At 41.7% G+C, this 18080-nt stretch overlaps 1 protein-coding gene across 10 annotated transcripts in view; it reads left to right on the forward strand.

Moving 5' to 3' along the window:
- Positions 1 to 18080, forward strand: part of RUNX2 (RUNX family transcription factor 2) — a 222454-nt gene that overhangs the window by 165773 nt on the left and 38601 nt on the right. For 4 of the 10 annotated variants that reach the window (XM_083435594.1, XM_083435591.1, XM_083435587.1 and 1 more), the window contains one exon: positions 3751 to 3894. The exons of 4 other annotated variants lie outside the window; for them this stretch is intronic. In XM_083435594.1, the coding sequence (XP_083291720.1) occupies positions 3751 to 3894 (144 nt within the window). Of the gene's footprint in view, positions 1 to 3750; positions 5060 to 7414; positions 8733 to 18080 lie in introns of those variants that run through there. 2 more of the 10 variants (XM_083435588.1, XM_083435595.1) reach the window with 2 other exon arrangements.

Here is an 18080-nt window from a genome sequence, read left to right on the forward strand (position 1 = left end):
CATTGTCAAAATCGGCTGAAATTAACAGTCCAGGGGTCCTTTACCTTTTTACCATACCAAAGCTAGCCAGCTGTGTTTTATGCTATAAAGACAGCACACTTGGGGAGTAAATAAAATAATGTGGAGATGGATAAAAGTACTTAAACAAATATACCCCAGTTCCCTTCTGAGTCCCAGGTGGGGGTGCTCAGCATTCCTTATCCTGATGGCTTAGCAACTGTGGTTACGTGTCTTCTGCAACAGCAGCTTCTTCATATCTTCCTCCAGTAAGCCTTATAATGCTGCCTCCGTGTTTTGCTTTCTAACTTTTATAGACTCCTCCTTCATGCAAAACATATGCTCTACCTATGAGCTATAGTTACTGTATAATTTCAACAGACGCAGAAAAGAGAAAATTGTGATTCTTGTTCTGCTTACCTTATTAATTTAACAGTAATGTAAGCAGAAATGGATCACTATTAATCTTTTCACTATCTGGAATTTATACACTAACTTTAAATTTCCCAATAAATATTACTTCCTTTTCATAGTATGAAGGAGGAAGCGATGTGCTTTGCTTTTAAAATAACAACTTTGTTTCTGGGTGGTATTGCCTCTGGCAGAGATGAAGCGGAAAGTCCCTTCCCAGCAGAGGGTTTGCCACAGAAGGGATAGAGGAGAGATTAGGACCAGCTACAAGGAGGAAAAACCTAGAATCTTACATCAGTTTCAGAACACGTTGATTCAAGTCATGGTCAGGCTCTGCATTTTCAGATTCAGACTGGATGGTGCCTATTTTCTTATGCCTAAATGCACTGTAGCTAATGACACGACTACGTATATTTTCCATTTTGCCTGTTGAAGTCCTACTTCTTGTCTGCTAAAAGGTTAAGTGCCTTAAAGTATTTGCTGGGCCAAACCAGAATGTCCAGGACGTTATAGAACCAAGCAGCAGCAAACCACCTACAGTAGCTTAGAAGTCAAAGGAGGTGGGACACTTTTCATGTGTGTCACTGGGATCATCATTTGAGACTCTCCTTTCCTGTCTCATGTGGATCCTGGTGATATGAAAAAGAATATGGAGAGATATCATTACACATTGAAAGCAGTGTAGGTTTTACATTTGGATTGGCATTTAAAGTCTGATGGCAAAGTTATTTCAGCAGGCATCAGAGTATTATTTATTTATTACTATTTATATTTAATTATTGTCCCACGATATAGTTCTCTGTGTATCCTCTGCTGCCACTCTCAGGGCAATATCTCTTGGTAATGATCTCATGCCACTGTCAAGCATGGCCGTTGGGAAGAACAGTCACAAAACCCTCAGGTTTTGGTGACTGTTTGCTGAGGTGAACTGCTTGCATTAAACAATACCTGTTTATGAACTAGATGTTTCTCCCACATTGCAAGTAGCCAGGTAGCAAAGATGGGTCAAATCTTCAAAAAGTGGGCAGTACTCTGCTTTGCCGCTCTTATTTTCCTTTCCCTTGCTTCTACCCACCTAAAACTCTTCCTTGCCTGTCCAACCATCCTTCTAAACCCCTTCAATCAGATTGGAACTTCCATCTTTCAGAGGATGTACCCTATTTCTGAACACCAGAATCTGCAAACGGACAGGGCTGTTGCCCTTTTGTCCTGCTTGTAACCCTCTTTTGGCCCCTCTTGGTAGTAGGCTGTTGAATTACATGTATACAGGTGCAAGAAAGAAATGGAATCAAAGCCACAAACACAAAAACCCTTATTTGACCACACATTTGCTGCCGCAACATGCATTTTGAAGAAAGAAAACGAGTGAGGCAGAATGACAAATGACCCACACAAGGCAAGAAGCAAGAATGGCGCAGAGCTGAGATTCGAGCCTCAAACCCTAATCCATTCCCCTTAAATTAATTTATCCTCAAATACTAGTTTTCCTCCCAGATCTCAAACCAGTGTAATTTTCTATCCAGATTCTACCAAACTGATTCTCACCATTCCATTTCCCCATCTGCATTCCTCACTTGAATGCCCCTGTAATTGATTAACCCTCAATACCCATTTCCCCCATCCCCTGAAGAAAACCACTTCTATACGGTTCCTGCCTCCAGGTTTAAGGACCAGGCAAGAATTTAGACTGGGCAGCCACTAGATTAGTCTGCTAGCCTAGCCTGTCCTCACTACATAGCTCCCCATGACAGCTCTACCTAACAAGCCATTCAAATGTTCCAGCTTCCACCAGAGTGGCAGACAAGGAGTGAACCTTGAAAACGCTTTTCACTCGATGGCACTAGTTTTGGATACCCCAGATTTTGCGGAGTGAGAAACCCACCACAGTTGGGATAGCAGTCAGTTAACCAATAAAATGATTGACTGAATGACTGCTTCTTGTTTGACCACAGTAAATTATTCCATGAAGCCAAGAATTATTGACATTGTATTCTTTGACTAATTGAAAGTTCCACCTTCCTAGCTGCAAAGGTGGACACTTGTGTCTGAGATGGTCGATCAGACATATTGCATTGCCTTTTTATTTTGATGGTGGGAAAATAACCCTGAAGTATCCTGAAAAATACCTTTTCTTTTACCAAGAGTTTAAAGATAGCCTATTTGAATTTATTTTTCTCTTAATCTTCTTCTAGCTTCTTGATATTGGTACTAGCCAGTGATTTTCTACACAATTTACCTATATTGATAGTTTTTCATGAAACACTTGCCCTCTTGCCCTTTCGGCCTTGTTTTTCTCCTATGGTGGGCCAGTACAGAAATAAAACTCTACCCCTCCACTGTGTGAGGGCCAATGATCTCATGTTCCTTCTCCCTACATTCTCCCTCCTGGATAGCTTTCCAGCCTTCACCCTCTTAAGCATAGTTCATTACATCGTTGACTAGGACTAAACCAAGGTGCTCCTCACTTCATAACGAGATTCAAACCTTGGTTTAAAATGCTAGATTACCGCAACCTGGTTGCTGTTAACCATAGTTAATGTTGATGGCACACATAATAGCAAACTACAATAAAGGAGAATATCTGCATGAACGTGGAAAGAACACACAGACTCGTGACTCTTTTCTGACCCTTTAACTATGGTTAAGGGATGAGAAACATCACATCTGCACATTGTATCACATAAAAGGACCCATCATGGTTTTTCACCGAATTTTAACCCTGTTAATGGCCTGTTAACGACCGCTGACAGTTTCCTAACTAGAATCCATATCCATTGCACTTAACCTTCCATTTCAAAGGAGCCCAAAATTACTTAACTCATGCTCAGTTTCCATCACACAGACAAAACTGTGTTTACCCTCTATAATAAATGCTAAGATATGAGGATGACATGGACTTGTACACCACAGTCTGTTTATAAAAATACTTTGGGGCAGTCCAGTTATATAGCAGGGGAAGGCTGGGAGTGCCACGGGCAGCGGTAGGTACCAACTCAGTATTTGCAAGATTTCTCATGGATACCTGTTGAGGTTTGTGTGGATTTTGACCAGAAGTGTAGTGGATTCATTTGGAAGGAAATATTAAAAATCTGTCCATGGAGAGCACCTCTATTTGGTCACAGTGGACTCTCATGCATGACCACAGATTGGAAATAAAAGGCGCTAAGTGTTCTTTGTAGTGTTTCTATAGAATGATTTGCTATTCTTGTGGGGAACAAGAATAGAAATGGGTTTCTTTCTTTCTTTCTTTTAAAAAAGTTATATCATCACTTTTCAGAGGGAAAAAAAAGAAATTGGATATTTACAGCCTTCTTTCCCCCATGTCTTGTTATAATTTTTTAGGTGCTTCCGAGCTGGGCCCATTTTCAGATCCCAGGCAGTTTGCCAGCCTTTCATCCCTCACTGAGAGCCGCTTCTCCAACCCGCGAATGCACTATCCAGGCACCTTCACTTATGCGCCGCCAGTCACCTCAGGCATGTCATTGGGTATGTCATCCACAACTCATTACCACACCTACTTGCCACCACCTTACCCAGGCTCCTCCCAAAATCAAAGTGGACCATTCCAGACCAGCAGCACTCCCTATCTCTACTACGGCACATCGTCAGGATCATACCAGTTCCCCATGGTGCCAGGAGGAGATCGCTCCCCCTCCAGAATGCTGCCTCCCTGTACCACCACCTCCAACGGCGGCAGCGCACTCTTAAACCCTAACTTGCCTAACCAGAATGAGGGCGTGGAGGCTGATGGAAGCCATAGCAGTTCCCCAACAGTCTTGAATTCTAGTGGCAGAATGGATGAGTCCGTTTGGAGGCCATACTGAAAGTTTATTGCACGGCCTAAAGTCAGTGAGCCAAAAGGAAAGAAAGAAAGAAAGTCAGCTAATTATAAAGTGCCTGTTTTTTTCTTTTCTTTTCCTTTGAATAGATTCTCTTGATATGTACAACTGTGTAGCTGGGATGTTATAACAGCTTAGTACATGCATACAACGTTAGAATGACCTTCCAGCATCATAGTTCCAATCAATGTAGATCAAAGCACATTTTACTGTCCTCTTGGAAACATCTGTCTGATTTATATATTAAAAAATATTGACTCCAGTGCAGAAAGATGCCCATGTCTAGACTCTTGTAAAACATTTTAAAAAATAATAATTAGTGAGTTATTTTGCCAAGAGGGAAGAAATGGACTCCTGCCAATTTTCAAGACAAAGCCCGTGCTTTTTTCTTTTTTGGAACAAACAAAAACAATTCAGGTACAGTTGCAACCATACAATATGCAGGGTCCCTATGCATGCACAGTGCTTATCACTACTTGTGTTTGTGCTCCTATTTATACCGAAATATCTTCTGATTACAATAGCTCTTCAACCATATTATCAAAGCCTTGCAGCAGATGAAAGAACTCTTAAGATGCACGGCTTATTTTGTACTGAAAGAGCAGCCGACAAGGTACCAAGGCACCCTTGTTTACTTTGTGCTATTCATTTATGTGGTTTTTTTTTGGCCTTAGATCAGTTAACCAAAATATATATATATTGGGGGAGACCCCCTAAAATAAAATGAAATCTAATTTCTTATGCAAGAAGCAAAAGATAATGGCAATATATCTTACTCAAACCAAAACAATTTAGGTAGTATGTGTGTCTGGCTATCTTGTTTTATTTTATTAAGTTATAAATATGTAAAAAAATGAGGTTATTTGCAAAAAAATGAATTGTCATATAATTTTAAAGAAATATTTATAATTATTTAATGATATTTGATCCCTTTAAAGTTTTCTTAATGTAATGATATGATGACTTAGGTCTCTAAAAATGTTTGTTTTTAAAAAAATACTGACAGACTTTTAGCGGTACAAAATCTCAAGGCTATGCCTGATCTCTGAAAGGCAGTTCCAATATAAACCAGCTGCAATGTGATTTTTTTTATATATAAAAAATGCTTCCATCTCAAAGAAACTTTGATATAGGACATTGTTTTAATTTATGAAGGAAATACTGTTTTAAAATGTTATTGGTTATTTGGTTGCCTTTTGCCTTTTTAATCTGTCAGAAATGAACTGGAAAGAGAAGCAGAATGAGTGAAAAGCATTTTGGATACATTTTTCTAATTGAAGTTTCTCAAAATTGAATGGGTGGGGACCAAAGTCCTATGCGCCGTGTGTGGTGTGGCTCTCCTGTGCAAGATCTTTGTCTCCACTCTCCCTGCTGCAGCCCCCTCCCCAAGGCTGGGGGTTGTTTTGTGAGGGCTGCTGCCAGATGTCTTACTCCTGTGCTTAGATCCCAGGCAACGCATTCTGGATAAAATCCCAAATGAAATGCCAGCAAAATTAATGACCACCAATCTTATGGGTCTTATCTAGTATCAAATACTAGTTATGATGCATATACAGTATATCAATTGATATTTTAACCATCAGGTTACAAAAGAATAAGCACAAATGAACCACTGCAAAGCAGATCTAAATTCAGCAGGACCAGCTTGCATCAATATTTGATTGTTCAAACGTGAATATGGATAATGAAAATCCTCTTAAGGCCATGTTCCCATTTACACCTGGGACTCATCATCCATCCATCTATCCATCCATCCATCCATCCATCCACCCACCCACCCATCCACCCACCACTTCCAAACTCTTTTTTTGCCAGAATGACAAGCAGGACTAGCTACTTGACAAGTGCCTGAGATCCAACACATTCTGAAGTGTTTGGAGAATTCTTATTTAAACTTCAGAGGACAGTAAGCTCATTGGGCACCGTAGACTCGATTCCAGAAACCGATTTATGCACATGCTTAATTGAAGCAGGATGTGGGACTGTGGATGAAGCAGAGCCATTTGCGGCTTGACTCCTTTAAAAGGAAGCGCCAGCTTTCCAGAATGCATTGTCTCTCTAGCCTTTTCCATGTTCTCATTTGCACTGCTTTTAGCCTCAACTGCATTCAGCAAACATAATTTTCTTTGGACTGCAGTGCTGCTGAAACTAATGATAAGTATGGGCTACGTTTTGGCCAACCCAACAGTAAGAAATGGTGAAATACTTATGCAAGGTCATAATATAATTGGACAGTATCAGACTCATCATCCGCTGATTGCTAAGGCAGCCCATTAGAGAGACTCCACATTCCCCTAGATTATTCCTGAAAATTTGGTATGAATCATTTGCTCTTTAGAAAAAAATAATACTTACCTTCTAAAGGTTATATATCAAGTACCCTTTTTGTCAGTTAGAGACACTTTCCTGATGTGTACTTTTCCTTCAAAGACGGGAGCTATTATTGATCCTATTTATTATTTGTGGTAGCTTGAAGCATACCCTTGTCAATTTATTTGTATCTGTAAGATAAGTTTGTTCATTTCAGCAGCACTTAAAAGAGCCAGTGTCTGGTTACACATTTCAAGTTTTGTGGGTTTCTGGTTGTCATTTATTAAACCAGAAAAAGAAAAGAAAATGAACTTCCAGTGCAAAAGCTGTTGTATATTTAATAAAGGTACTATATTTGTACATTATTTTTATTGCTGAAAGGGGGCTTTTTTAAAGATTTACTATATGCATCTTAAGTAATTTTGTAGGGATATTTTTGTGTTGTTACAGGGGCTGCAGGCAGCAACCCAAAGACATTTTAAAAGCAAGAAAGCAAGAAAGATGTTCTTGTACAATTAAAATACTGATTTATATTCCTGGATATAATCCAGCACAGATCATTTTCCTGCTTTGTTCTGTACCTACAGTAATATTTCTGTATCATCACGTTTTAAAACTGGATCATTTGGGATTGAAACTCCAAGTCACTCAGGTGTGCAGTTATGTTTGCCCCAAAATATTCTCATTTCATGTCCTGTGATTATGACTGCACAGAAAAAAACGGTTCATTTTACAAGTCTGAATTAATTATAATTGAAGGGGTGGCAGCAGAAAATATTCACAAGCACCTTTGATAAGCACAAGGCCTTTCTCTGTGGTCTCTCACATTTTAATTTAGTATGCTTTTCTTTTTTTAGACCTAAGCTCTCAGCAGGGAACTTCGTATTCAGTCTTGGATGGTACCTGATTCCTTGATGACATAATATAAATAAGAAAACAAATAAATAAGTTCAAAATGATCTGTGCTCCTAACTCTGCATTTGTTTTGAACTGGCAATTATTCATGTATATCACACATTTTAATATCTCACCCCCCCCCCCCCAAATAACCCCTCCTGCAAATTGCATTCTCTTGTGATTCAGGATGGGAATGTGTGACGATTCATAACATGGGATCCTTTGGGCTGTGTTTAGTATCTCAAGGATGGGAGTTACTTCTTTGAGAAGTGGAAATGCTGGTCCAGTTTGTGGAGTCCATTGTATTAAACTGCTTGTGCAAAGCTTTTTCAAAGAGTATACCAAAGATAAATAAAGAATTTAATTCCAAACTCCTTCCTTAGATGAGGCTGATCGAAGGGTTGGGATTAGATCTCATAATCTCCATTGAGTGAAGTTGGAGTTACTTCAGTGTAAGTGTGTGTCGGATTGCAACCAAAGTTGCTTGGGCACCAGCACCTTAGAGCCCTTAAAAATGGTGCAGGTGCCCCATTTATTTCTGCCCAGAGGCAGCCGCCCTGAGCATGGATTTCCTGGTCCTCCTCTCCCGCTCTGCCTTCCCACGCTTTGTTCCAGAGGGGAATCTTTTGCACTGTCTAGTTTACCGGAATACTGCTCCATCTTCTTGTTGGGGCCTGCCATTGGAGTCCTGGTGAAGTAATTGATCAGGAATCACAGAAAAGCCATGAACAAAAGCAATAATTTAAACCTATACAAGTAATGAGGAAAGATAAAAGAAAACCAAGTTTTCTAATATCTTAAAAGTCTGAGATACATTTCATTTCAGCATGTTCTACCTGACATTTTGCCTGTTTACATTTAATTACTTGCTTTATTTTTGTTGCAATTCTTTTAAACAGAACAGCCAGAAACCATATCTTTATGGTAATTTTTGTTTCATAGGTACACTAAGCAACATTCCACATTATTTTTACTTAAATATGTTTTACCAGTCTTGAATTTCTGCTGGAACAAAATGATATTTGTAGCATTTCCTGTAAATACAAGCTTTAATTTCTTTCATTTTTTTTCTCCAATTGCTGTTGCCCAAGATTTGCTTTTTATGCACATATTGTACAAACACATTCTTCTTTGTGCTGCGGACAGCGATTGTGGAAGGGTTTACTTTATCTTCAAAGGGATTATTTGTATTGTATGTTGCAACTGTAAATTGAATTTGTTTGGCATTCTCTCATGATTGTAATATTAATTTTGAGGTTTGAATCTCATTTTCAATAAAAAGGCCTTTTTTGTTAATGTTGTTCCCTGCTTCTTTGTCTTCTGCCACATCTCCATAATTATCTAGTATATATTTGTAAATAGACTTGGAGCTGACTGGAGCCAGTGTGCTCTGAAATGTCATACCACGCTTTGGCTGAGGGTGCCTTCTGCTTTTGAAGGATAGAAGCTACTATGTTAAAATAGGATTGCCAAAATTTTAACCACAGTTGCATGAAACCCCTACTAATCCTGATGCATGGTGCACATCTCATGAAGCTTCAAGGGCCCAAACTGCTGTCCAGATATTGGGTGCTTGCTTATATAAAAGGAAGGAATTAGAATTAGACTGGAGAGGCAATCCTTCTTAATCATTCTGTGCTTAAAAGGAATAAGGGGGAAGTAACAATCCTACAACTGGGGGTAGCAACCTTTCCTGCCCCCCCTTAAAGCAACATTCAGTTCCTTAGCTTACAATCTTATGAACACTTAAATCAGGAATATAGTTCAGCTGGTGGACCTTTTTCTCTGTACATGTGCATGGAGCCAGGTTATAATACAAAGAGAAAGCTAATTTCATCCTTGTGAAAGTACAAGGCAAAGCAAAAAACGCTTTTTAAAGGACATTTCCTTTAAAAGGTGGAAATGGTTTCAAAATCATGAGATTTTAATAAAAGCATAAACAAAGTTATTGTTGTTTTGACTACTTTTACCCTGAGGATAACAGGTCTTTAAGGTGCAAGCTTACATATGTCTACCCAGATGCATAGGAGCCAACAAGGTCCCTTTGGCCCCCCAATAAAATTGATGGGCAGTCAAATGGTATGCTATGTCATGTGACTGACTCTGTGGGGCAGAGCTTACCTGCCCCCCATTCAGGTTGGCAACCCTGCACAGCCGTAAGCGCCCTAAAGTTCAGTGGGACTTGCAGCCTTTGCCTGTTGGTGTCACCATTCTTAATCTGGCCTTGGTGGTGGTGGCTGTTTTTAGAGAGAGGCCGGACGCTGATGCAGGCATGAGCTTTGTTTACTTTTGCATTTCCGCAGTGGTCAGGAATAAAAACAGAAAACAAACTTCTACTGTCCTTGGTTTGCTTGATTTCATCATACTGTAGCAAGCGAATGTTAACTACACATTTTCGTTGTCTGAGGTCTGAATAAAGGGCATAATAATGCAAGTAAAACGAAATTCTGGCCAGTTAAGGCGAGGGTGGTGTGCCTCTTGGGTCTGCTGAGGGGAAGCCAGTGGGAGACTGAATGCAGGCCAGTCTTGGGAATCCTGGCGGCTGCAGAGGGTCTGTGTCCTTTTACTGCCAATGATGGTGTTCTCCCAACAGAGCAGGATGTTCTCTCTTTATAATAATAGCCAGACCAGATGCTAAACACTTCACTGCTAAACCCTGGATAAGTGAGAAAGGGGAACAGCTGACTTCAGTTAAGATGAACACCAAGAGAATAAGCCAGAAAGTATGAGAAATCTCCAGAGGCCTGTGCTTTATAAACCCCTGTTTGGCAGCAAGATCAGAGCGTCAAGACGCAAAACCTAGCGCACGGCATTGCTGTTCCTATCCCGGCTTGAACTAGTTGCTGAGTGGAGACCTCGGCTTTCTGAGTGTCCCTGCCCCCATCCATCCCCCACATAGTCCACACAGTTCTCAGCCTCATGATTTTCCTTTATGTTTTCTGCCCTTGACACCTAGGTTTTGTGAATCTGTATGATTTTTTTTTAAAGCATCACTTCACAAGTCACATGCTGACTGTACAAACATTAAAACCCACAAGAGCCAAAGAACTCTGAGCAAAACATAAGCAGCCCTGGCACATTTCACAAAGGCTTGCACAAGAGCTTCCAGAAGAATTCACAAAGCCTTACACAACAGGTACATTACTGAGCAGCATTCATTTTTCCACTTGTGTGAGAGGCGATGGAAGAGCTTGCACAAGTGGAAAAACATTAGGTTTCCTTTCACTCGTCTTCGCACAAAGTTAGTGTTTGGCGTAAAACAACATTTCATGAGCAGAAGACACCTTCTGCATGCGGAAAAGCCCTCTGGATCTGACCCAGCTCTTCTTAAAATAGCTACTTTTACTTTTTCTCTCCGCTTCTTTGGTTTGCCTTCTGTTTTGAGTGAAATCAAACTTCTAAATTGGGGGGGGTGGTATTATGGAGGGTAGAATTTCAGCAGAGGGGGGCTGTTTTTTCTTGGCTCTACTGCAGACTGGTGTAAATGCACTATTTGCACCAGAGTTCAAGTTACTGCCTGACAGTAACAATGTGAGATCAGGTTAGCTTAAAAATAAACATTTTAATATATCATCCTTGAAAATAAGTGGCTATAAAAAATTCGAACGCAGAGGTTTCTGTTTCTTTAGAACACTATTTCCAATAATTTATTAATGACCTGTAAGATATTGTTTTTAAAGCCTTCCAAGTCTTAGAATCATAGAATCATAGAGTTGGAAGAGACCACAAGGGTCATCGAGTCCAACCCCCTGCCAAGCAGGAAAGACCATCAGAGCACTCCTGACATATGGCTGTCAAGCCTCTGCTTAAAGACCTCCAAAGAAGGAGACTCCACCACACTCCTTGGCAGCAAATTCCACTGTCGAACAGCTCTTACTGTCAGGAAGTTCTTCCTAATGTTTAGGTGGAATCTTCTTTCTTGTAGTTTGGATCCATTGCTCCGTGTCCGCTTCTCTGGAGCAGCAGAAAACAACCTTTCTCCCTCCTCTATGTGACATCCTTTTATATATTTGAACATGGCTATCAATGTCTTGAATGACTGCTGCTCTCCATTTTTTCTAAAAATATTTTGTTGACATGGCTAACATTTTTCTAAAAACATTTTGTTGAGATGGCCAGATCACCCCCAATTCCTCTCCATCTGGTTTGTTGTATTTCCCTTGACGAGGCCACCTTACCTCCCGCTTCCTCACAACTGGAAGAGGCAGTGGATCCTCCCCTGGGGAGGGGAAGAGAAACAGAAACCAATCACGTGTTAGAAGATACCATTGGCAGATAACAACAACAGTCTTTCCTGGCAATATGCAACTGACGGTCCGTGTTTCCAGCTCCTAGGTGTGAGAGAACATACCTAGCAATTAATTTTCACAGATATTCTGTAGCTGAGATTTATGTGTCCTTCAGTAGACAAATGGATGTGGAGATGATTCCTCAAAGAAGAAGGGGGAGAGGAAGGAAGGGGAACACCATTAGGGAGTGGGCTCCCAATATTAGAGGTAGTGGGCTTCTTCATCCTCCCCCCCCCCTTCCTTCATTATACAGTTTAGAAGCCACAGGAAAAGTTGTGCTTCAGTTGCTATGCCACAGAAGCTACTGGCAGAACTGAAGTTCAGTCCCTGGAGGTGCTGCTGGCGAGGTGACGTCTGCTCAGATTAGAGGTGCTCATTGTGCTTTAGACTACACTGCACACACTCTGCAGGAACAAATTTGCAGTGTCTGGTCAGGATGTTGGACAGACAGGCGTTCCTGTTCCAGAGAAATACTCGTTTGTGGCATGAAACGGTGGGGGTGGAGGTGGGAAATGCCCAAACCTCTCCTTAAATGGCATTCCTGGTGATAGGATGTTGATTATTATGGCATTACATGCAATAGCAATTCATTTTGTGGCAACTCAGTGGCTAGATCTTGCTTGTGTGTCACATCTGACTGACACATGAGCATTCCTACAAGTGACATTTGGCTTATTTTGCCTAGTTCTGAAGCACGTGTCTTTTAAAAATGAGCCAGCTTGTTTTGTTAGCACATTTCTGTGGGGCAGGCACAAGAACTGCGGGCACCCTGGTCTTGCATGGTTCACGTCCATGTCCATGAGACGGGCACATGTCTTCTCAGGGGACTGTGCCCTCTGCTTGTAGCCTTATAGCCAGTGTCAAAATCCCATAGAAACTGCCCGTTTTTATTTGTATGTTTCCCTCAATAGGAGATAGGAGTGCCATCTAGGGAGGGCTGAGGGACCAAGCCCACCAAAAAAAGTTTCAAGGCGGGGTCTAGGACCCCTCAGAATTCTGCACTCACCATGCTTCACCTCACTTGCACATGCCATGCAGCGTGCATGTGACACGTCAGCACATTGTGTAGTGAACCCGGCTGATGTCAACATGTGACGTGGCTTCCTGACTTCCATCACACACATTGGGTGTCAGGGGAAGCGGCTCCCTTGATAGGAGGGAACTGCTTGGAGGTTTATTACAATCAAGTGGTATATAAAGTTTGTTAAGCAAAAGAAAAGTGCTTCTTTGGTTTGTGTTTGAGAGAGAAAGAAGTGAGAGACATGGGTCAGAAAGATGCCATGAGGGGAAAAACCCAGTCCCCATGTGGGAGATCTTCTTATGGATCTCCCAGTGCTTGGCCCTTCTTTCCCTTAGAGTAGGGGTCTTAGCTAAGGAGTATCTAAGAGACACTGAAGTGTCGGTGGGTTCTCATGAGGCAAGATGCAGTGATAACAGCAAGAACCTTTATTGAACTAACAGAACTGGACAACGGGCAAAGCAACTGCTTATATTCATTTCTGAAGGCCTGGGCCACTCCCACCCCCCATGTGATTGGCTGTCTAAACTTCCAAGCTGCAAATCATGACTCATACTTTAAGGGCCAATGGCAGAGGCCCAAATCCTGAAATGTTCTGTGATTGGATATCAGAGCACAGGAGCTCAGAATCCTTAGTCCAGACTCAAGCTCAGGCAAACACAGACCACCGAATACACAACAGACACCATTTTAGAGTCTTGGAGGTAGTTACAGATATAAACATTCTCCTGAATATAAATTACCATTAATGTTCACAAAACACAGTAGGTGTACTTATTTTTTGCCAGAACATTTCTTAAGGTGCCTTTCAGTCAAAATTTGAACATCTACAGATGTTTCCAATTATTAGGACATTTTACAAGATTAGTTAACAGGGTATATTCAGTTTTTAAGGCAATATATTTCTCTATGAAAGAGATTTTTTTACAGGATATCCCAGTTAAGCCTTGCACTTTGCTGATTGTGGGCTCCTGGCCAGGGATAGATCACCAACTTATCAAATAACATAAAATACCAACTTCAAACACAGTGACAGGGTGCAAGAATCTGTCTCAATAGTTCAAACTGTGAAAAAGTACCAAACAGTCCGGCATCTCTGAACTGAAAATGTTCTCATCCACAGGAACTTTAAAGGGAAATGTTTTACCTTGAGGTAGCTGCCTTTTCCCGTGAGCTAAATCAGGGTATCATTTTATTTTTTACACCTTTCATATGTCATGGAACCCAATGCAGGCAGTTGCCTATCCAAGACGGACCCAACCCAGTCTGGCAGAGTTTTGGCAAGTGGTGTCCTCCTGGTGCCTTCAGGACAATCTGGCATTTATTTATTTTTTAGAATCATTTTAATTGATTTTTCAATAAGAAACATCCAGTTAATATATCCAATCATAATACTTCAATTAAAACTAAAATAAAAAAGACCAAATTATAATCCAAATTATATTTATTAATTTTTCGGAGCTCCCCATGGGGAAAAAAAGAACAATCTAGCCTTTGTGCATGCAGAACACGTGGTCTCTGGAGGACACATTGCTCTATCCAATTTTGGGCATACACGTGTGATGTTTTGACATAGCCTTATGCATAAAAAGGTAAACAAATGTGTTTGCAAATATATCCATTATGTAAAGGTAAAAGGACCCCTGACCATTATGTCCAGTCATGACCGACTCTGGGGTTGTGGTGCTCATCTCTCTTTATTGGCCGAGGGAGCTGGCGTACAGCTTCCGGGTCATGTGGCCAGCATGACAAAGCCGCTTCTGGCGAACCAGAGCAGCTCACGGAAATGCCATTTACCTTCCCGCCAGAGTGGTCCCTATTTATCTACTTGCACTTTGACGTGCTTTCGAACTGCTAGGTTGGCAGGAGCAGGGACCGAGCAACAGGAGCTCACCCCGTTGTGGGGATTCGAACCGCCGACCTTCTGATCGGCAAGTTCTAGGCTCTGTGTTTAACCCACAGCGCCACCCGTGTCCCTCTATCCATTATGTAAGTACATGCATATCATGCAGTCATAAGTCCTCATTGAAATATTGATTGTTGTTAATTGGTTTCACTCAGTATATCCTCACAATTCCAAGTCAGCTGTCCAAGACTGTAATCTAAGAATTGCATTTGGTTGTTAAATAGCAACTGACTACACTACAGATTTTGATAACAAATCAGTCTTTCTTAGTGAAATATGTGACCTCCGGCTACTTTTCGGAGATAAGGGAAATGGGATGGAGTTCTGGGAATGAGACCCAGTGTTTTTCAAAAATAAGATGGCATACTAGAAGCAAGCTCCTTTTAGGTGAAAACAGGTCAGAAGAAGAAGAAGAAGAAGAAATGTTTGGATTTGATATCCCGCTTTATCACTACCCGAGTCTCAAAGCGGCTCACAATCTCCTTTCCCTTCCTCCCCCACGACAAACACTCTGTGAGGTGAGTGGGGCTGAGAGACTTCAGAGAAGTGTGACTGGCCCAAGGTCACCCAGCAGCTGCATGTGGAGGAGCGGAGACGCAAACCCGGTTCCCCAGATTACGAGACTAGTGCTCTTAACCACTACACCACACTGGCTCCCAGCAATGATTATTGCAAAATGACAAAGCTAGCTGAACTGTCCGTAAATTTCAACCTTGTGTAAATGCAACAATGATTTGATAAAACATAATTATCATGCCGTGAAATGCATTAATTGCTTCTCTAAGCATTTTTAAAGACACGAATGCCTATAAACTCTTAGCTATCTACAAACACTGGGAAAAGGCTTTAAGCTGAGAAAGCTCCTGGCAAACAGCTACTTTTCCCCAAGGACACTTTCACATGTATATTTCCCAGCATAGTTGCCTCTACAGTTGCTTCCATGCTGATACACGCAAAGACTTCTGCCAAGGTGGTTCATAGAAGTTCATAGAAGTTCATAGAATCATAGAGTTGGAAGAGACCACAAGGGCCATCGAGTCCAACCCCCTGCCAAGCAGGAAACACCATCAGAGCACTCCTGACATATGGTTGTCAAGCCTCTGCTTAAAGACCTCCAAAGAAGGAGACTCCACCACACTCCTTGGCAGCAAATTCCACTGTCGAACAGCTCTTACTGTCAGGAAGTTCTTCCTAATGTTTAGGTGGAATCTTCTTTCTTGTAGTTTGGATCCATTGCTCCGTGTCCGCTTCTCTGGAGCAGCAGAAAACAACCTTTCTCCCTCCTCTATGTGACATCCTTTTATATATTTGAACATGGCTATCATATCACCCCTTAACCTCCTCTTCTCCAGGCTAAACATGCCCAGCTCCCTTAGTCGTTCCTCATAAGGCAATGTTTCCAGGCCTTTGACCATTTTGGTTGCCCTCCTCTGGACACGTTCCAGTTTGTCAGTGTCCTTCTTGAACTGTGGTGCCCAGAACTGGACACAGTACTCCAGGTGAGGTCTGACCAGAGCAGAATACAGTGGCACTATTACTTCCCTTGATCTAGATGCTATACTCCTATTGATGCAGCCTAGAATTGCATTGGCTTTTTTAGCTGCCGCATCACACTGTTGGCTCATGTCAAGTTTGTGGTCAACCAAGACTCCTAGATCCTTTTCACATGTACTGCTCTCAAGCCAGGTGTCACCCATCTTGTATTTGTGCCTCTCATTTTTTTTGCCCAAGTGCAATACTTTACATTTCTCCCTGTTAAAATTCATCTTGTTTGTTTTGGCCCAGTTCTCTAATCTGTCAAGGTCGTTTTGAAGTGTGATCCTGTCCTCTGGGGTGTTAGCCACCCCTCCCAGTTTGGTGTCATCTGCAAATTTGATCAGGATGCCCTTGAGTCCATCATCCAAGTCGTTGATAAAGATGTTGAATAAGACCAGGCCCAAGACAGAACCCTGTGGCACCCCACTAGTCAGTCTTATCCAGGATGAAGAGGAACCATTGATGAGCACCCTTTGGGTTCGGTCAGTCAGCCAGTTACAAATCCACTGAGTGGTAGCATAGTCCAGACTGCATTTTACCAGCTTCTTTACAAGAATATCATGGGGCACCTTGTCGAATGCCTTGCTGAAATCAAGGCTACATCCACTGCATTCCCTTCATCTACCAGGGTTGTAATTCTGTCAAAAAATGAGATCAGGTTAGTCTGACATGACTTATTTTTCAGAAACCCATGCTGACTATTGGTGATCACAGCATTCCTTTCTAGGTGCTCACAGACTGTTTGCTTAATGATCTGCTCCAGAATCTTCCCTGGTATTGATGTCAGACTGACTGGGCGGTAATTATTTGGGTCCTCTCTTTCCCCCTTTTTAAAAATAGGGACAACATTTGCCCTCCTCCAGTCTGCCGGGACTTCGCCTGCTCTCCAGGAATTCTCAAAGATGACTGCCAGTGGTTCTGAGATCACATCTGCCAGTTCTTTTAATACTCTTGGATGCAGTTCATCTGGCCCTGGAGACTTGAATACATCTAAACTAGCCAAGTATTCTTGTACTATCTCCTTAGTTATTCTGGGCTGTGTTGCCTCTGCTGAATCATTTGCTCCAAATTCTTCAGGTCGGGCATTGTTTTCTTTATCGGAGAAGACTGAGGCAAAGAAGGCATTGAGGAGTTCAGCCCTTTCTGTGTCCCCTGTTTGCATTTCACCATCTTCTCCTCTGAGTGACCCCACTGTTTCTTTGTTCTTCCTTTTGCTACGAACATACCCATAAAAGCCTTTTTTGATGCTTTTAACCTCTCTAGCAAGCCTGAGTTCATTCTGTGCTTTAGCTTTTCTGACTTTGTGTCTACACGTGCTGGCTATTTGTTTGAATTCCTCTTTGGTGGTTTCCCCCCCACCCTGGCTGCTTTAGGCACCTTCCATGTTTCCGTCTCATTGGTATTACCTGAAGTTGTGCTTTTACTATCTCCCTCTTAAAAAACTCCCAGCCATCATGAACTCCCTTTCCTTTTAGTATTACTGTCCATGGGATCTCACCCAGCACTTCCCTAAGTTTTATGAAGTCGGCTTTCTTAAAGTCAAGAAATTGAGTCCTAGTATGCTTGGCTGCTCCTTTCCACTGTATAGTAAACTTCAGAAGAGCATGATCACTCGCGCCTAATGATCCTTCCACTTCTACCCCACTAACCAGGTCATCAACATTGGTTAGGACCAGATCTAAAATGGCTGTTCCTCTTGTTGCTTCTCCCACTTTCTGGACAATGAAGTTGTCTGCAAGGCCAGTGAGGAATCTGTTTGACCTTATGCTCTTGGCTGAGTTTGACATCCAACAAATATCCGGGTAATTGAAGTCCCCCATTACTACTATCTCCCTTCCTTTTGCATGCTTGGCCATCTGTTCCAGGAAGGCATCATC

Source organism: Podarcis tiliguerta (genome assembly GCF_965153285.1).
Source record: "Podarcis tiliguerta genome assembly, chromosome: 3".
Classification (NCBI taxonomy): domain Eukaryota; kingdom Metazoa; phylum Chordata; class Lepidosauria; order Squamata; family Lacertidae; genus Podarcis; species Podarcis tiliguerta.